The sequence below is a fragment of the Aphelocoma coerulescens genome, chromosome 2, assembly GCF_041296385.1.
Source record: "Aphelocoma coerulescens isolate FSJ_1873_10779 chromosome 2, UR_Acoe_1.0, whole genome shotgun sequence".
Taxonomy (NCBI): Eukaryota; Metazoa; Chordata; class Aves; order Passeriformes; family Corvidae; genus Aphelocoma; species Aphelocoma coerulescens.
In genome coordinates, this window is record NC_091015.1 from 120310858 (window position 1) to 120331974 (window position 21117).

At 39.8% G+C, this 21117-nt stretch overlaps 1 protein-coding gene and 1 long non-coding RNA gene across 12 annotated transcripts in view; both read right to left on the bottom strand.

Moving 5' to 3' along the window:
* Nucleotides 1-21117, bottom strand: part of ZNF521 (zinc finger protein 521) — a 231136-nt gene that overhangs the window by 117084 nt on the left and 92935 nt on the right. For all 11 annotated transcript variants that reach the window (XM_069004634.1, XM_069004633.1, XM_069004626.1 and 8 more), the window contains 2 exons: nucleotides 17282-20634; nucleotides 950-1034 (listed from right to left, as the gene is read on the bottom strand). In XM_069004634.1, coding sequence (XP_068860735.1) covers nucleotides 950-1034; nucleotides 17282-20194 — 2998 coding nt within the window. In that variant the 5' untranslated portion in view covers nucleotides 20195-20634. The remainder of the gene's footprint in view (nucleotides 1-949; nucleotides 1035-17281; nucleotides 20635-21117) is intronic.
* LOC138105054 (uncharacterized) lies at nucleotides 11010-17275 on the bottom strand. Its single transcript, XR_011148366.1, has 2 exons — nucleotides 13028-17275; nucleotides 11010-12915 (listed from the first exon to the last, which is right to left on the bottom strand). It is a non-coding gene; the product is annotated as an uncharacterized lncRNA (long non-coding RNA).

Sequence of the window (21117 nt, forward strand, 5' to 3'; positions counted from 1 at the left end):
GGGAAGCAGGAGTAAAAAATCAGTGGTATCCATTTCTGTTTTGAAAAGTGAAATTTGGAAAAGAGAGTAAAAAAAAAACCAGGAGACAATCCTGGCAATGTTATCTTATTAGTGAGCAAATGATGTGCTTGATAAATTTAATTGGCTGATAGAACTCTTAGTGCTATTACTGAGTGGTTACCAAATTGAAAACATTATGGGTAAACCTAGGGGAATCAGCAAATAATAGGAAAATATGAATATCAAAGAAAAAACAGCTTTTGTTTTATTCCAATTTACAACTGTAACAGCCTTGTAAACATGAGGATTCAGGAATTCTAAAAGATGTTTTTTTAAATGCTTGTACCTTAAAGAATGGATTCCATTACTGTATACTACAATTCCTTACTTTTTCAAATAATTTATAGTATTTAATGGTATACAGATACACTCAGGATTTTTTTCAGAACTGCTCAAACATAACAAACAATACTATTTTATGGCCATTTGAATTATTTATGTTTTCTAATGACAAAAACTCACCAGTTTTGATTTTGGTACTGAGGTGCTTGAGAAGTACACAGTAGTGTCATTACCATAATAACTTCTGAAATTAAAACCTGTCTAAAACTCTACGGAAAGCTAACATCCAGTTCATTAACCATTCCTGTTAGTTTGTTTTCAATAATGCAAAAATGATTAGAAGTTTAATTTGCTAATCACCTGTGTTTTGACTGGCAGTGGATATATAATTCTCTGCAGAAGTCTAAACTAGCCCTTGCAGAAAATAAAATATGTTAATGTTTTATCAAGTCTAATAATATGAATAAAAAAATAAATCATGCCTAGGTTAATTGTTGATGGATCCACAATTAATTTCTCCTTAAGTCTGTTTAATTTTAGAGACAATGGTGATAATGAGTAAGAAAAATGGCTATTTGTCTTCAAGAAGTTTTAGTGCTTCACTTACCAATCATGTGGTTTGCAACATGAACTTGGATATCCCACTCATTGTAGAAAACCATCTGACATTTGATGCACTGGTAGGTCTTCTTCTAAAGAAACAAGGGTAGATAAAATTTACTGAAACACACAGTTGTAATAATTTCATTATAACTCAAAATACCAGGTTCACAGTGGTCATTTAAAGCTGTCCAGCAGTGTTTTCATTAAGGCTTAATTATTAATATTAAAAAAATAACACACTGCAGGTTCTGTAATACCTTTCATTTGAGTTTTCTGAAACTTAGTAGAGATTGTTGTCAGCTTCCTAACTCCATGGACAGATCAGTATTGCTAAAACATCAGTACTACACTCATGGAAAGCAAAATGTAATGAGGATATATGGGATGTAAGCCAAACAACACTGAAATCAACGTGAATCCTTCCTTTTACACCAATGGATTAGATCCACTACAGAACAAGGCAGAAGCCAGGACAAGAACACAGACATGAGAAATATGCTTCTCTCATTTTCAGTGGGTCTGTAGAATCTCCTCTGCACCACACATTTTAAATGGTCCATCAGGCTGCCATTTTTCAAGAAGGAAAACCTCCCAGCTAGTCTGGACAAACAGTTCCTGTATAAGGGCAGTTGCTTCAATAGTATCTATTGGCAAGCCTGTACTAAAACTGGGAAGCCTGACTGGAAACTAGCCAGAGAGCATGCCTTCTGGCCACATTAGATTGGGCTTGACTTACTTAAAAATCATGATGTATACAGCTCAAATTTCATTATAAACTAGGAAATTAATTACTCTGATCTATTCAGTGCACAGAACAAGTTTTTCATTTCTGTCTTGATGTCTTTCAAAAAAGATCTGCTCTTTCACTTTTCTACAAGGGATATAACTTGTCCAAGATATTTCAATATCCTAAAAACGTAACTGCTTTTTCTCTCATTATTTTTCTTGATCTGAGTTGGCCAGAGAGTTGATACTGGAAACCATTGTTTTAAAGTGAAAACTAAGAGTGTATTCAAAGTAAGGTTTAGTTTTTCCTTCATAAGACTTAAATCTGCAGTTATCCAGGCATCTAATGAGACAAGTCAGATTCATAAAATTATTCAACTGCATAATTGTAGTATCAAGGACTCAAGTCCTAAGGTAACAGTCCTGAAGAGCTCAATTCTTGTTTTGAAGATGCAACGAAGTCAAGGTAAGCCTGAACTGCCACATCAAGGCAGTAACTCAAGAGACACAGATCTTTCTGTACAGCCACAGGCACCTTGCCTACATCAGCAAAAAGAAGAAAAAAACACAGAAAAACACATATTTTTTAAAGAATGTAAAGTCACAAGAAGCTGGCACAGATGTATTAAATTGCAGATTTCCTATATATTAGTTGTGGAAGAAGTAGGGTTCACTGGATAATGTGCATCAGAAATACAGCCTCTCTTGTACATATTTAACTTGTGAAGAGTTTTATGCAGCTGGTATTATCAATTATATTTTTTAAAAGGTGGTGGCTTTTTTTACCTGACTCCAAACAGTAATAAAGACTTGCTGGATTTTTTATCAGCATCTAAATTTAGATGCCCTGTCCCAGACAGATAAAGTGCCCATTTATTAAGTATCTTTCTATTTCAGGCCTGTAGGCAGGAATATAAAGACTTTTTAAACATACGTTGTTTTGCCTTACCAAGTTAACAGAAAAATTAGTGACTAATCAAAGTCACCTCTGAAATTAAATGTTCCTGTGGGCTCCTCTTTACACATCTCCCATTGCTTCGCATACACAGAGGCTATTTTAATTTTCTCGATGACAATAAAATGTGCTGTGTCTCTTCTCAGTGGAAACAATCATAAGCATTTTTTGCTGTTTGTTGTTTAAATGAACCTTAGTTTTTCTAAATGTAACCAAGTTAAATCGTTATGTAGACAACCAAAAATCAATGGGCACCCAGAAACCAGATCTGCTTTGACTCAGTGTTATTGTTATGGTTTATAAAGCCAGCTGCTTTTAAAGATAAAATACTTTTTCTCTTTTTTTTTTTTGTTCTTGTGACAATACTGGTAACATTGGTAGAAAATCAGATTCAGGAAATAAGGATTTCCTATTATATGTTGGTAAATTTAACCTTACTGCACTACCTCTAGATCTATCAAAGACCTCTAAATAATGACAGTCACGATCAACGATTTATTATGCTAAGCTCTTTACAAGATGCTTTTTGATGCTGACATATAGAACAACAGTATTGCATAAATCACAATCACTCTCCTTTTTTTTAAAACATTGTTTCCCTTTAGAACTAGTTAGAAAATATTTCTTACTCCCTGATGACTGGCACTATGTATTGTTTATTAGCATACCCCTAGCATTATTCCTGATATGTGACTTTGTTGAAAAACAAAGAAACATAAATGTAATGGCTGGTCTTTTCTCTTGTTAGCAGAGCAATGTAGAGTGCATGTCAAGAATTGTCAGCAAAATTATGACTGATGTACATAAAGACAACACATACAAAGGTTGGGGATTTTTTGAAGTCAAATGCTAAAAAGTAAAGTGATTTGACAACAACAAAAAATAATAATTTACTACCACTTACTAGCCTGTTCAAAATGATCTGACATATTTGCAGAATCACACACAGAGTTTTTCTTTTTATCATGAAGGGAAGATTGTTTTTGTGACTGCTGCTTGATCAAGCACTAGTTCTTTTTTGTTTTCAAACATATTCTAAAATGTTGACATCAACTTTTATTAGCTCAACACACACTCATCTCAAAGTGTCTAAACTTGTGCAGGGTTAAGTTTTTATTTTAAAAGCGTACTCAGTAAATTCCACTTACTCCTAGATTTTCAAAGTGATCAAACCCAGTCACTTTCACACGATGTTGAACAAAACCCACATACTTATTTCCATATGTTTCACATTCTAAGCAAGTCCTTGTTCACTGCAAGTTACATATTAGTCTCACAAGCTTTGTCAGAACCATGGGACTCATAACTGCTCACAGGAGTTCCTGGGTCCTGATGTGCTTCATGGCTAGTCCAATTCCCTACTAGGGTGAGATCTGGGGGAAGACTCAGCCCCTCCTCACATTGTGTTCCCAAAAAGGGGAAACTTGGAGGAATAAGACAGAAATGAACCCTGAGGTTTTGCAGCTCCATGCCCCTTGCCTGGATAGGAAGGAAAGAGGCCTTGCAGCACTTGTGTGATACACCACAGAAGAAAAACTGGATTGTGACTCAAGGAGGCATCTGAATTTTTCTCGAGTGTCTCCAGCCTTTGCAATGCAAGATAGCTCTAAACAGAAAGGAGCTCAGGGCAAGGCCATCCTTGCCTTGTCCAGCTGCAGCTGTTTGCAGCAGGGAACCCTTGCTGAGCTCCCTTGCCCCTCTGCCCAAACCACCAGCATGTGGAGGTCTCAGCAGGACTGAGCAGGCACCCCAGGCCCTGCCGCCCCAGCTCACAGCCCTGAGCGTATCTGCTCCACACAACAGTGAAGAGTGAACAGCTAAGGGCACTTACACCCTAACCTGCCACAACTGCTTTTCCCAAAGGACACCTGCCAGTCTCCTGCAGAGACAATATTGTCATTCTTCCCTACAAACACAGAAAAAAGCTGACACATATTTCCTGTAAGAGAGTAATTTCAAATCAGCAAGGGTGGGCCACAGAAAGCTCTTGCCAGTGCATTTCTGTATGGACTCAGACAGGACCAGTTTAGCAAATGGAGAAGGCGCAATGCATTCTAAACTGTGCCGTCTTGCAAAAACTCCCAAAGACTTGTTCCAGAGGAGAAAGGCACATGGGATCAAGAAAGTGGTTTAACTTTTTCCTTTTATTCTTTTATTGTTACTATTATTATTATTAACATCAACTCATCTTTTAATAAAAACTCTCCAATAAACAAGCCCATAATCCTTCACTGAACCCCCTCCTGTCAAGAACCTAAGTGCCAATTTGTCTTCTACATGCTGAGTGTAAATCTGAGGCCCAAGTCATTCCCGGGGCCATTCAAAATCATTGTAGAAGAGTAACTGCTTGGATGAATGTCTCACAAGAGCATTGGGTGCCTGTTGCATTCTTGTTTTCATAACCAACTGAAAGCCTTCTAGCATTCAAAGCTTCTCTGTGACTTCATTTAAAGAGATTTGGATTGGGCATATGCATGTGTCTCCCTAACCTTTTGAATAACTAATGTCACCTAGACTTTTAATTATTGTCCCAATCCTCACTTACCACTTTGCAGTTTTCTGAATTTCTTTTCTATAAAGGTGCCCAAAGTGTCAATGTTATGTGAAACGAGACTTTGCTGCTTTTATAAATAGTCCAGGAAAATGAACTTTCAATTGGTACTTCAATTCTGTGCACAGTTTTATTTGCTCTGTTGTTATAAATAAAGCAAAACAACTAATACCCACACTACTAGAGGATTTACAGTTCCATTCAGAAGTGCTTCAAAAGTATGCAGAAAATTCTTCTGTGTAGACTTTTGGGCCCTGTGATTGTCTGAGGTACTGATACGTTCTTTTTTTTCTATTCCCTAGCTTCATTATATTACTTGAAAATGAACTGCATATGCTACTTATTAGCTAATGCTCCACCTCCTTGTCAAAATCATTCAGTATTTTATCACCTGCCTATTTTGTTCTGAGATTTCCCCAGTTTTGTACTATCAGGGAATTTCATCACCTTACTACTTATTCTTTCTTCCAGACTACTGATATGCTGCATAAATTCAACAAAACTGGTGCAAATAATGATTCTTAAGGCTTTCCATTATTTACACCCCTCCAAACCAACCTGCTTCAATTCACAAGGCTCCTATGCTTTCCATACCCAAGATCGTGTTTCTTTTCTTTTTTAATCAAAGAAAGTATCTCTCCCTATGCCATACTTATTCACCCAACAGATTAGTCTTTTGTGCTATACCGCTTCAGAAGCTTTGCTAAAATCCTGGTAAATCATGTTTATAGGCTTCTCTGTCAGCACTTGTGGCTACTCTCTCAAAATACTCTTTATTGAAAATTTTAAGCATGATCCTCCCTCTGTGAATCTTTGCCCTCTATCCTTCATTAAATCCAAACTTTCTTCTATCATGTCTTTGATTAGCCTTCCTCTTCTGTTCCTCACTGTTTAAATCAAGCTCACAAACCAGTAACTTCATGTGTAATCCTTATATTCCATATTAAATGTTTGTTTAGTGGCCTTTTCCCAGGCTGTTGATACTTCTTCTTAAAGATCGCAAATTTATCTGCTTAATGTTTCCTTTTATCTCCAGCCCCTTTCACTGAGAATTTTGGAATGGATATTTTAGTAAGTCATTTATTGTATATTATACTCCATTATATTACCTCTAATCTGTACTTCATTCTTCTCCATGGGGAGGATATGCCACTTGCTCCACGACGAAGCATTTGTTTAACAGTACTGGTTTCCTTGATTACATATACCATTTGTGGATCTCTTGCACCCATGCCCCTTTTAACTGAATACTTATTCCCTACATGAAGTAACCAAAATATCACTCATAACTTCTACTGCGTGGTATCTACAGTCTTAGGCTTGCAGGCATCCCTAGTTTGTTCTATTCTCCTTTCACACTTCTGTGCCCTATCAAAAATGGTTTTGATGTGTACGTGTTACCCCACCAATAACCTCCTGTTTACACCTAATTACATTATTTTCCCTTGTCACACTATTGAAGGAGACTTTCAAGGCTTTTTCCCCTCAGTTTTAGCACAGACTAAGTGTATGGATCAATAACACAGCTGAGACAACCTGCTGTTGCCAAAAGAGTGATGCCACACCTCTCACATCCTCTAACTCCCTTCCCCCATTCCAGTCATTCACTCAGTTTCCGTCACATAAACAGTGGAGTTAAGTCAACCTATTAAACCAACAGAAGAGTAACCTGACAAGAGATAGCAAACAGCAGCCAACAAATCATATGAAAAAAAAACCAAGCTGAAACATTTAAAACTTGCACACTAACTACAGCAATTTGCCAGTGCTAACTCTTAATGCTGCCAGCTGATTTTTGGACATCATTATTTTATTAGGCATTAGCAGTGTGCTTGGCCCTTCATGATACACAAGAGCAACCATGGTGCTAGCTTTGTCCATGTAGCCATTTTTCATCTGAGTTCGCATTAATTTTGAAGTACCTTAATTGAGGATTTAGTTTCTATCTTCCTGGATGCTTATTTTGTCAACGTTAAGCTCTTAAAAAACTAAGCATATGTTAGCCAGTTTCAGCGCATTGTTAGCTATTTATCTTGCTTATGGGGCACTGTCATCTTGCTTTTTTGTTTTAATTGACTAATTGCCAACTCTTGTAATTGCTCACACAAAACCCTTTAATTAGTATTTCCTGTTTACTTTTAGAAACACGTTCATGGAAATTTTATGAGGATTTTTCTGTTCTGTTTTTGTTTAGCCTGGCCTTAAATTATACCAGGGTCTGAGTGTACATGCCTAGAGAAAGAATACAATCAACCCCATAAGGTAAGCAAAATGAAAAATGGAAAGAAACATAATTTCTTCTCATTTCTTTGATTATGGTTACTTACTGCAAACACAAAGTATATTGAGTCAGAAATACAAATGTTCATGTTAGCAGTTCTTCCTTCTCTATTCTGCTTGAATTCATGGTCTGCTATTCTGTGTTTTACCTTTATTCTGGATTTTGCATTTAATCATGTCTGTCTTCAATGTCTCTTAGTTTTAAACCTTTCCCTACCTGGTTGATGAAGAGCATTAGCTTGCAATGTCTGACACCCCCACACAGAAAAAAACACATCTTACCACATTCAAAACCTGCATCTCTTCCCTTTGAGATCTCTAATCCTTTAACTCTCTCTAGGTCTTTCAAACTCAGTACTGAAGTGAAATACCTGTCAGAAAAGTAACTCTAAAATCTGGCAGCACATGGTTGTATATTTATTTTCTCTCTCAATTACTTCATATCAGGCTTACATAGTTTAGGAATACAAATGGCTTAAAGTACTGTGAATTTGATTTGGGATCTAAAAAAGCAAATATGCTCCTTTCTGTCTTTCTGTCTGAGGGCCTGATCCTGGGTGAGGCTAAGTCTCTGAGTAGTGCATGTGTATGTGCTGAACAGTGCTCTGGAATTTGGGGCTGACTGCGTCAGCAACTGACCTTTCTGTGAGCATCCCCACCCCTTTCTGTCTCCTTGCATTGCACTTAAAACCAAAGTTAACCCATCCAGAGGCATCCCAACACTCAGTATCTGTGTCAGAGCTGCTGTGTGGCTATGGACATTAAGGAGGAACTATGACCAATGCCACACCGATAATTCTGCAGATGATGTGGCATCAAGGCACAGGCAGTAGAGCTTGACTTGGCAGGTCTGAGACTCAAAAAGCTGATATTCTGAGTAAGCTGGTATTTTTTTCCTTTTTAAAGTTGTTGTGTTTTTTTTGTTTTGTTTTAAAAAAAAGGCATACTGAGACAGACTGTCATTCAATAAAGCCACTACTTTCTTCACCAACAATCAGCAACAGATGTAGCCCAATAAAATTAATAGTTTGCAAGTATGCACAAGAGAATACTCTTGTCTCTTTTCTCCATCACAGATTTTGTAAAAGCTCTCTGGATTTTGAAAGAAAGGCAAAATCAGGAGCTTTTTATATACTTTTTTTTTTTTAAATTAAACACTAAATTGCTTTTCTCCCACTCTATTGAGAATTAATGCTGATTAATTTCACTTTCCAAAGTGTAACTCAGGACACTCCCCCTGCCCTTAATTGTCCACTTTCAACTCAAACTGAATTCTGCACCATTACTTACCAAGATAATTTAATCCTACAGAATAGAACTTGTGCTCAAAAATATGCAACATTAATATTAATGTACAAACAGAAATATATTACTCATACATAATATATAAGAAATTAATTTTCATTGAAGTATCAGGAGAAGGAGTAAACCCCTTAGATCCTTCTCATGCAATTAGCTCTGCACTTGGGGAAGTCAATGGGACTTCACAAACGAAGGCTTCACACGATAACACAGGCAAGACTGGGGTTTTACAAAGGCACTACAAAATATGCCATGAACAGAGTCCTACAATCATATTGCTGTGATTTTAGTACTACCCTCTATGGATACACTTAGGCCACATCAACGTTAACAAATATACTCGTAGCATCTGAGCTGGCACACAGCTGCTGACATTGCAATGACGCTTGACTGTGTGCCCAGTTGAAAAACCTCCGCTGAGGCAGTGCAGCTGCCCAAGGAAGTGGTGTACCAGCAAAACAAGCACTCTGCTGAGCCACTCTTCAACACTATCCACAATGATTTGTGTCTAACTGGGCTTTTTCCTGTGAAGACATATTTGCTCTCCTCGAAGGGAATTAAGGGAACTTCACAGAATTGCCTCTGTCCTATTTCATAATCTTTTACTTTCACATTAATTCTTAAAATACCAGCTGTTCCTCTTAGGTACATCCTATAATAAGTTAACATCTTTTTACATGGAGTCTACCATTTCCCTATCTGAAAAAAAAAGATTGCAGAATTTGTTTCAGAAGCAGAATGTCATACTTTTAGGTTTGAAGGACTTCAACCACTCAACCATCATCATACAAACCAGCTGAGAAGCAGGGAGCATAAGAGAAATGAGGAACTATGGTTAAGAGGATAGTTAGGAAAATCACCAGGTGATCCAGACATTCCCTGCCTAGGCCTGTGAGAGAAGCACCAGGCAGCAGAACATGATCAGCTGCAAGTTCGCCACTGTCAGTGATGGTTGCAAGGATTTGTAAGCAGACAGCCATGTTCCTATAGGTTGGTCCTAAACCTATTCCAGCCATCAGAGCACAAACCAAGAGGACTGTTGTAGCAGTGGCAAAGCCAACACAGAAGGAAATCTGAAAGCTTGAAGTCTCAGATCATTCTTTGTTGGTGAACCACCCTGTTTCCTACTGGAAAATGTAGAGAGGAAGAGGTGGCCTTTCAGATATGAAAAGACATTAGGTGTACCTTTTTAGATAGACTGCTGTAAAATATCTGAATAATAAGCAAAAAACAGAGGAAATGTATCCCAACACAGGACACCAAAACTGTGGACATATGATCAAAGGGGATAAATAGCTCCCTTCTCTCCTACCTCCCACCTTGTTTTTGAGTACACAAGGAGCAAGTAACTTTGAAATGGCTGCATTTCTAAGTGGTTGTATTTCTAAGACACTCTTCAAAGGCATTTCACAGGCATTAAAAATGATTCCTAGAAGTGCACATTATTATTGGTAGGAGTGTACTGAGATGCTCAATATCAGGGAAGACCCTGCCCTTTTATTCACTGACTTATGGAGCCATATACCAGCAACAAAGGTTTAGCCACCAAGGAAGAACAGGGTAGCATCAACATACATCTGCTAGATGGGCCCAAAGGATGGGTAGAAACCACAGAAGAATAAAATGCATGAGGTTGATCTCTGGGGATCCTCTGGTCCAGTCCTCCTGTCCCAGAAGGGTCACCTAGAGCCAGACCATGTCCAGATGACTTGTAAGCATCTCAAAGGATACACAACCTGTCTGGGTAACCTGTGCCAGGACTCAGTTGCCCTCTCAGTGTTTCCTGATGTTCAGAGGGAACCTCCTGTGTGTCCATTTGAGCCCTCTGCTTCTTGTCCTAGAATGTCACACGGTGCAGGTGGATGCTAGCAGGAGACACATCTCTGCTGGCATACCCAGCAAAATACCCTGTATAAAATAGTACAGGTCATATGATACAATGCAGGAAACGATATAAATGAAAGATGGAAATGGCTTTGGCAGGAGAAAAAGGTACCTCACAGTTTTGAACCACCGTAAGATCAACTACGTGCTATCACAGAGCTATGGCAGGTCCAAGAAGAGTATCCTTTAACAAGACACTACATGTCAGGTGGTTTGTTTATGTTCATTTCGTACAACTTCATGAAACAAGCAGTACTAGGGCTACATACCCATCTTAAATTAACTGTTAGCCCATTTTATTTCCCTCATGACAGAGTAACAAATCTGGGTGTTATGTTTGTTGTATGAGACAAAGTAATACACACATCATATATAACAACTTTATTGAGTAGTGGTGAAAAACAGTTCTCATGTACAGTCACTTAAGAAGCTGGCCTGTGAGTATCACAAAGAACAGATCATAGTTTCCTCCCATAGTTTCCTTCATTTCTTGTGTTTGCTTGACTTTTGCAAAAGAAACAGGTATAAACTTCATCTGCAGCCATCTCCCTGGTTCGGATCTCTTAAAGGCCTCTTTCCTATTTGGATTCTATCACCTGCTGGATCACCTCTCTTCCCAAACATTGTAAGAACTTCATAGGATTTGAGATTACTATTAATCTATGAAATTTTTCCTGAAATTGGCCAAGAGTAGTCCAAAAATCAGAGGTGGAAGTGAGAGAATCCTCTAGAGGTATGCAAACCAGCAGACAAATAGAGGTATGCCATGATTTTCTGTGTCTTGTTCCTAAAGATGATCAGGCTAGAAAAATGTGTGAAATTTCTTAATTTCTACCCAATTCTGAGGTCAGAATACAAATACTCATCAATACTGTGATATTCCTCAGTAGCTGTGCAGGAATTGTGGCGTGCTACACCAGTCACCTGGCCAGCAGGTACGAGTACAGGAAAAGCCCCAAGAGGATAGTGGGCTGCACAGCTGAGCTGTAGGAGTATACATCTCATGGATGTTTTGTCTTATAAAGCTTTGCTGAATCTATATTTGCCCTCTCTAGAGATCCTTAAGGACTTCATCCACATTCCTGTGTCCCTCTCCAGTTCTTCTGCATTTCTTCAAGCACTCATTCCGCCCCCCAACCCCGGTACGTTTTACGGAAACCTTGGTTTAGTGCTCTTGAAAATTTTGGAGGACATGTTATCCTTTCATCCTCTCATGCAAAGTTTTCCACAGGTGTGAAGAAGATGCCTCTCCAAATTCCCCATCTGAAGCCTCTGACAAATAACAAGACAGACAAACAGCATTAGATTTTAATGATCAGTGGACAGGAAACTAAGAAATCTCACTACAATTATCCCCCTTGCTTCTGTTCAGCAGCTCCCAGCCAACATACGGCCTTCCTTTCACAGACTGAACTCATGGTGAGGTTGGAAGTTTGAAGCTCAACTTTGGTAGGATTTACAGCAACAGGATAACAATAATAATATCCTTGTAAAATTCGAAGAGGACTCTGATAGCTCACTACCAAAAGTGTTAAGGCAAAGAGAAGAGAAATGCTTAAGCTGGGTCTTATCAGCCACTTCATGGTAGTGGCACTACCAGAAATTAAAGCATAGTGTGAAGTAGAGGTGGCCTACTGGCAAAAAACCCCAGGCTAGCCCATCCTAAGAATATATATGGTCACACTTTAAACAATACTTTCCTGAAAGGAATGTTAAAATGATGCCAGAAGACAAAAATGGTATTTTTAGTGAGCTCATTTTGAAACTCCAGAAGCAGAAAATATGTCTGTCACAGATTAGTTCCACAAACTATTTCAAAGCCAAATCTTTGTGCCAGCAACAAACCTCCTTTACCTTTTTCTATCCCTGGATCCAAAATACGGCATGAAAATCACTTGTTCTGGGCCTGGATTCACTGACAGGAAACCCAAGGCACTACTTATGTTTACATTACAAGTTTATGTGCTTATTCATAAAAATCCTGTAGTCAGAATGATCAGCTTGGATTGCTGATGAGGAGGATTATTTTAATTTCTTTATGTATTTCAATTAAATGCATGAGTATTGATTTCAGTGCATTTTTTCAGTTAAAAGCACTGTGATTTATATTGCTAAAATGCTATTGCTTGCCCTGCCAAAAGCATGCATCTGGGAACATTTCTGGGTTGCTTACAGTCTTTTCTCTCTTCTTTCCGCCTCTGACTGCCAGTGCATGCTGTTGAAATAAACCAGCTACTTCAAAAGGCAGTTCCCGTTTTCTGTCTTTGTGGGTCTGGCAGTGTTTTGAGAAGTGGGGGAAAGAATAGTAAGAGAATAAAGGTAGTTTCAGGGCCCATGAATAAATAAAGAGAAAAAAAAATATAATGATAAAAGAGTACACCTACCTGAGCTCCATTCTTTCTCCCAGGGTGATACCATTTCTGGATTCATTTGAGGTCGGAGAAGTTGAGTTTCAAGGAGCCAACAGCTCTCCACAGCATCTGAATTTTGTGACCCCATCTCTGCAAGCTCATTGTCAGCCTGCACTTTCACGGCTCCTTCCAGAACAGTGTTGTGATGTGCCCGGTGTCCCCTGCTGTGACATGCCCACCCTGGCAAACAGCTCTGCACAACCACGATGGGACAGAAGAGCAGTCCCAGATTCACTTATTCTGCTCTCCAGCTGGTGTGACAGTTGCAAACTCTCTCCTTTGTCCAGAATTTTTGATACTCTCTGCTATAGTGAGTTTCTGCAAGTCTTTTGCCACACCTAAATAAGCATCTTCACTCCTGAAATAATTTGGCCGTGTACTCACACTGCTCCTCCTCTCCTCAGGACCAGAAAACCCAGAGCACTCTTGTATTATTAATGAAGTACTGTCTGCATTGCCAAGGTAATACAGTATTCACATGAGCTTCACATTCATGGACCAAAGTGATACAGAAGCAATTACGCTTCTACTCTGAAAGTTACCACTAGGACCTCAAACTGAGCACAGTTGCACATGTGGATACACTAGCATAATTCAGGTTTTACCATTAAGCTGTGGCTGGAGTCCATTCCCTCCTCTCCTGCCAGCTAAGAAATGGACAATATAACTTATTGCACCGTTAGGCTGGTGTGATTCTGCAAGTACAGAACTCTTGAAGTTTAAGAAGTGAGGGCACACTTTCTGCTGAGTCAAGAGTTCTCTCATTAGGTGCATGACAGCATATTAAGGAAGAACAAGAGAGTCAAGGCCACACAGTTTTTCTTGAACAGAATTTCATCTTCCAAGTGCTTTACAAAAAATATATTGTAAGTAAGCACGGCAACACACTTTTCAGGAAATATCTAACTTATATTCTGAATAAGGAAAATGAAGCAGAGATGTTCAAGTAGGTTTGGCCAAGTGTAGCTAACCTATGACACCAAGTCAGCAAAAGAAACAAGTGACAGAAAAAGGTCTAGTTCCCAATTCACCAGCATACCCCCCTTGTTCTCTGCTTTTAGACAGTAACTAAGACATCACTAAGGTTATCACCTTAGCCTAAAAGTGTGCTTGCAGTGTAATACATGATCTTTACAAGAAATCCACAACCAGCTGAATCCAGCACCTCATTAAAGCTCAAAGATTAACTTGCATATTTACACATTTTAGAGCTCTTTCAAAATCTAGATATCCACAATCTGCCTGTTTAAGTCTGTGTGGTAACTTAGGGGTACTAGACTCAGCAGTGTGATGGGCTTAACATGTTCTGATCTGCTCCTTGAGTTGTTGTAACCAGTGATGAGCATTGTTCATCATTTCCCACTCCAACCAGAAGGTAACATTCAGTGGAGATGATTCAGGTCAACATTTTTCACTCAGCAAGTGGGGTGGGCTCAGCAGGTGACAACTCAGCTGATGACGTTATACCATGGTAAGGTAATTGCGCCCTATCACATTACTGGGTACAGACTAAAAAGGGAAGTTTTCTAGTTCAACCTTGAGAATCCTCAGCAAAGGAGCTAGAAGTGACACTTTCAGTGTTATCTTTTATCCTAAAAAGCTATTTTCAAATATTCTTATCATTGAAATCTATTACTGAGTAAAAAGGGGTATTCAGCAATATTAATGGTCTGACAACTCATCTCACATATAAAAGATACCTATTTTTCTTGCCTAAGGAATGAAATATTCTTTATATATAGGTTGAAATCTCAAACCATGAAACTCTCAATAATGCAAATGAAACTTTCATTCCTTTATATTATTAATACTTTTTGTTGAAAATTTCCCCAAAATTGTATGTTTAAGTAGCTGTCTTCGACATCCCATTCAGTTCAAGAAACATCCTTCCAGTGGAGTATCAAAGCCAGTGACTAATAACAAATTTTTAAAATCCAGCATGTTTTTACTGTTTGTGTTATACGCTTATGTTTTCACTTCCCTCAGTCTGGACATCCAATCTATAGTTTTAAACATCTGCACATTATCACTTTCACTTTTGATTCTCATTGCTACAATGCTTGCATCACTACAATTTGAAACCAGTAATATCTGCTAGAAAAATAAATTCTCTTTCAGGATTTTACAAATGTGCATTTATGGTTTCCAGAACTACTAATGCTCCGTCAGGAATCTGATAGCTTTACCTTCCCATGAGAAAAGAATCTGAAAGTCTACATTACTATGTGGACACTAGAACCACAGAGACTGAAAATTCAGTTTACATCCACAGAATGAGGGTGAGTGGCAAATGGTGATTTGAAGGATGCAAATGCTATGCACAAATCTGTAAAAAGCTTTTTCATCTTAAATACACTTTTATATACAAATCAAAAGGATTAAGAAGAAGAATGTGATGCCAATTAGAAGTATAACTAAGAACTCTGATTATACCCGATCCGAGTACAGGTAACTAATGACACTCAAGGTAACTGATCTTACATCACCACAAAGGACTCCCAAATCTCTTTATGTCTAGTTTACAAGCAAGAGAAAGACAAGTTGGTGACATCTTAGCATGGTGACTGACTTAACACATGATTCTGATTGTGCTTGAGGCAGCAGGAATTGGCTTCCAACATGACTGGGAAGAGGGATTTCATGTAGTCACTTGGTGCAAGATGACAGAAACAGAAACCAGGATGACTCTGAACCTATCAAACACACGCAGCTGGTAATCCTGTGGTTCCGACTGAGCAGCAGTGGGATCACCAGTGGCCTGAAACACAGCTAATGAGAGCCACTCCTCTTCCTCTTCTTTAAAAAGAAGGTTTTCCTTAGACCTCACGTTCTCAGTCTAACAGCCTTCCATAAAGTCCATACCACATCCCATTCCTCAGGTATCTCTTACCACCATTCGATGTGCAAACTGGAGATGAAGAAGTTATGAAAGCACAGGGCCTTTCCCTGGGAGGTGCATCCTGCCTGGTACTTCATCCTGAACTCTCAGCTCCAATTCTCTCTTCATGGCACTCCAGGTTCTGTGCTACCCCAGTGTCCTTCTCCCAGCCTATCTCCATCTATGTTCTCAGAAGCTCCATAAACACTTATCTCTTGGTCCACATATCCTTATTTATCCTCCCTCTTCCCTCTCTGCCTCCCTCCTGCCCTCCAGTTTGCACAACAGTGTTGGATGACATGCTGAGAGATATCTTTCCCAACAGATGGGCTCACAAACAGGGAGTGAGGAAGGTGATGGAAGAGCAGCAGCTCCCTAGCCACAGGGTATCCATACACATTTGCAGCAATGGGTTGCACCATGCTCATATTATTATAGGCTAAAAGCTTTCTTGAAACAAAAGCTACTATTTCTTAAAATTTGTTTGAGCCGTGTTTTTAGGCTTCCTGAATTATAAGAGGTCATAATGCAAGATATCATGCCTAAAATATTACTTCTAAGTCATTCTAATGGTAACATTTCTGAAGACAAAACAGATTCCCGTCCCTCAGTACATGATCCCCCTACCTCCTCACATACAGGTGTCATTACTTGGTTACTGGTGACTGAGAAAGCAGATGACATCTTTCGAGAGTTTGATATTTACTTTTTAAGTTATGCTGCATGATGGAATTTCAATCATCAGGCACTAGGTGTTTCAGTGACATCAAAATGTTCTTCATCACGAATGGAAAGAAAAACAACAAGCAATTGCATCCAAAGGACTGATTTCCCAATTTACCTTAGGCTAGCATTGCACTTCTACTTAATCAAAATATGCTATAAGAGGAGAAAATGCAAGTCTACAACACAATTAACAAAAATACCCTCAATTTGTTGCTCACAAATATTTTTTTTAAAATCAACCCCTTATGCCAGCATTTTGGCTCACTGTGTCTACTCCTCTGTCATTAATGCTCTCTGCCGTAAGCACAACTCCTAGCTGGGGATTCCAATGCGTATGGGAACTAGGATAAGATTCCAGATCTCAGTTGTGCTGGCATGAAGATAGGACTCCTCAGTGATACAGAAGACAATATCCTAGGGAGACTGGAATTAGTCCTATTTCGCAAAATTCAATCCAAGATGTAAGGCATATCAAGAAGCAAGTAATTACTAGCTAGTGGCTGTGGATGGAAATGTAACATGGATCAGCCTAAGCATTTCATGACAAGTGACAAGACAGCTTGAAAAAGGGGGATTTTTTCCAAAAGGATGGAAGGTGTCAAGAGCAAAGAAAAAAGGGTTACCTCTTCAGTTTGGGAGGGGCTGATTCTAGGCATTGGAGATACTTGTGGTGTTTTCAGCTGTGTACTGTTGCTGTCTGGAACAAGCTCTCTGTGGATTGACTGAATATGGTTTTGGAGTTCAGTTTCTGATTCAAACTTTACATTGCAACTAGAACAGCGAGTCTTCAGTCCCCCTGCCTTGCTTTTGTTCTCAATAGAACTCAAGTTCTCATTTTGGCCCATGCCTTGTCTGTTACTGCTTGAAGGGATGTTGACACTTGGACTACCACTTTTACTGAGATTAACACAGCTAGCACACAGACCATATGGCAGACCGTTGATGTCAAGTTTCACTAAATCCTGTTTCGAACGGAATTCCTTCAGGCAAGATGCACACTTGTACAGTTTCTGGAGATGCTGTGCACGTCCCGTGGACTGCACGGCAGAACCATTTCCAGTTTTCTGCATATGGAACGTGCCGTGGATTTTCAGTTCCAGCGTGGAGGTCACTGTCTGCATGCACACCACACAGCGGAACCCTGTCAAGGAGTTCCTCAGGTCAGGGTGCATTTGGCAATGCTCTAAAAATTCCTCCTCACTCTGGAGGGGCATCTTGCAAATCCTGCAGTTTCCAGTGTCCAGGCTCTTACTATGTGTGACCTTATGTTCAGTAAGAGTCAGAAGAGACGGAAACCGCTCGCCACAGATTGGGCACATATAGTGTTTCACTGGTCCCAAGTGTGTCTGCATGTGCTCTCGAAGCCCATTTTCAGAGAAGAATGTTCGAGAACACACATTACACTTGTAATTCCCTTTAATGAGTTCAGCCTTTTTCTTCACTATGGCGCTTTCTCCTGGTCGAATGTTGTGGTCTCGCAGCTGGTGATTCTGCAAGAGAGTCTCCATGGTGTAAGCTGCTCCGCAAATGTCACAGCCATACATAGGCTCAGATGTGTCCACATCTTCTTCACTGCCATCATGGCTGTTATGGGACTCCTGGCTATTTGTCAACAAGGTCTGGAGTTCCACTTCCTCTTTCTGAACTTGCTCAGATGCCCCATTTGTTCCACAGTTTGGAGTTTTCGTTTCAAAAACACAATGCTTTTCCCTCAAGTGCTTTTCCAGCAAGATGATAGCATGGAAAGCTTTGCTGCAGAACTTGCAGTTGTACTTCTTGCTGTGTGTAGTGATGTGACATTGCAGCTCCACCTCTGTACCAAAGGATTCACCACAGAAGATGCACTTGTGCACTTTGCCTTGGTTCTCCAGGTGGTTGTGTTTCACATGAAGCTGTAGGTCAGTCTCATTGCGGAAATCCCAGTTGCAAGATGTACATCTGTATACCTTCTTCTCATTGCTGTGCTTCACAGCCAAGTGCAGCTGAATGGAGACTTTGGAGTCAAAAACTTCTTGGCACAAGGTGCAGCGAAAGAACACGAATGTATGCATGTCCAGCAGGTGTTTCTGCAAGTCATCCACAGAAGTGAACTGCTTGTCACAGCTTTCACAGATGTAATAGGTTGAGGTGATCATGAAATGAATGGTAACATGCTTCAGCAGTGACTCCTGATTTGGAAATTCCTTGTTGCACTGAGGGCAGGTCAATTTTGGCAGGACAGTATCAAGATGTGTTTTCAAATGAGTCTGAAAACCATCCAAGGAAGTATACTTAGCACCACACTGATTACAAATATATTCCCCAGCAGGACGAGGAGGAGCACCTCCAACTGCCTGCATCATCTTTAAAGAGGTCTGCTCAATGGTTACAGGAGATAACGGACTCATGGCTCTGGACTTTTTCCCATTGTGGATGTAATTCAGCGCCAAAGGAATGTTCTTATGGTTCTCCTTGATATGTTTGTTCAGTTTAAGAACACTATTAAATATTGGAGAATTGGTACAGTAAGAACAAGAATACACTTCCACCACTGGATCTTTTGGGGTTCCGAGCACAGGAGAACCAAAACGGGAACTGCTAAGATCACAATGGACTTGTCTAATATGCTCTTCCAGAGAAGAATCTGTAAGAAATCCCATGTAGCAATGGGGACAAAAGAATGCATTACTGTCCTTAGCAGCAGGATTGGCAAATCCATGAGAACATCGGATGTGTTCCTGAAGGGTGTTGAGGTCATTGAACACTTCAGAGCAGAAGTTGCACTGGTACACCATAGCAGGCATGGTAGAAACAATCAGTGCTGGGTCTGGAGCTTCATGGACTTGCTTAAGATGTTCATTCAGATTGTAGAGAGATGGCAATACCTCCAAACAATACTGACAGATATGGGCTTGTTCGGGTTTATCTAAATGCATAGTTTTCAGGTGTATCTGCAAAACTGCAAGGCTGGAAAACAGCTGTTTGTTGCAGTAAATGCAGCTATAAGTAACTTTTGCCTGTTTACTTGAAGGACCAGTGATATCTGGCACTTGCTGAGCTGCCCTCTTCCTTCCACGACCTTTTGGTATAGGAGGAGCCGTTTCCACCATTGTTGAGCTATCCACTGAGAGATTCGAATCTGGAGTAGTGCTAGAGACTGAGGTGTACCCCACAGTTACCAAAGATGGGCTGTTGCTGTGGTTGCACGACTCTGGCTGCTGGTGACTGTCCATGTGGCTGTACAGCTCCTCCACAGTATGAAAGTTCTCAGAGCAAATGCTGCATGAATTCTTCTTCTCACCATTATGAGCCTGCTCCATGTGATTTACTAGGGACGTTTCCTCTACAAAGAGTTCATGACAGTAAACACACTGAAGAGCAGATCGGTCTTCATTAGGGGAACACTCAGGGTGACATTCTGCAATGTGCTTCTGAAGATCTTCAGGAAAATCAAAGCCTTCTTCGCACTGACTGCATTTCTGAGTGTCCTTCATTTTCCAGTCCTCCATCCGGGAAGCGGACTGGGAGCCATCTTTGTTCCTCTCGTGAACCTGCATGTGTCCATGCAGTGAGCTAGATGACAGGAACCCACGTCTACAAATGGCACACTTATATGGCTTGTTGGACGTATGAGTCTTTAAGTGAATTTTAAGATGATCGCTCCTTGAGAACGCCGCATCACACTCGCTGCAGTGATACTTCTTGTCTCCTGTATGAAGCTTTATGTGGCGGTCCCTGCTCCGTTTGTGTTTGAAGAGACGGCTGCAATACGTGCATTTGAAAGGGAGCTTGTCACTGTGACTTTGCTCATGGTGCTTTAAGTAGCTGAGGCGGCTGAACGACTTGTCACAGAACTGGCACGGATAGGGCAACCCTGGGCCTCCTTCCTCTTCTCCAAAATCACAGCCTTCTCCATGGCTCGGGGATGTCTGGTCCTTGCTAGAAGGCGATGATGCTGGCCATGAGCAAGAGGGGTCATCCTCAACATCCACTCCGTCTGAAATGAGAAAGAAACAGGCCCACAAACTTAATCCCAGCAGTTGACAGGAGATAGGAAATGCATATGAATAACGCAGGACTGCTACTCCCAAATAGCTAAAACATTAAACTCAGACTAGGATATTTCTTACACTGGTATCCAACAGTTTCAAGACCACATTTATATCGTACTGTAAAACATTAAAAGTTATTAAATAGTTCTGTGCCTATATTAACTTTTTATTGCTTTTTTATCATTCTTTCTCAGTTGCAGGATATGTATTATACATTGACAACTTTATTAAAATGCAGATTTTAATATATTTAATGTTTCTTTTGTATCCATTGTAAAATTATTTGCATATTATGTGAGCATCTGAAGAATCAAAGGAAAGGAGAAAATATTACAGGAATGCTTTAAAATTAATACACTCAACCCACATGCCTAATATTTAATGAAAAGATTCCCCCTGCTTTGGCACAGGTTTGTGGTATTTTTTCC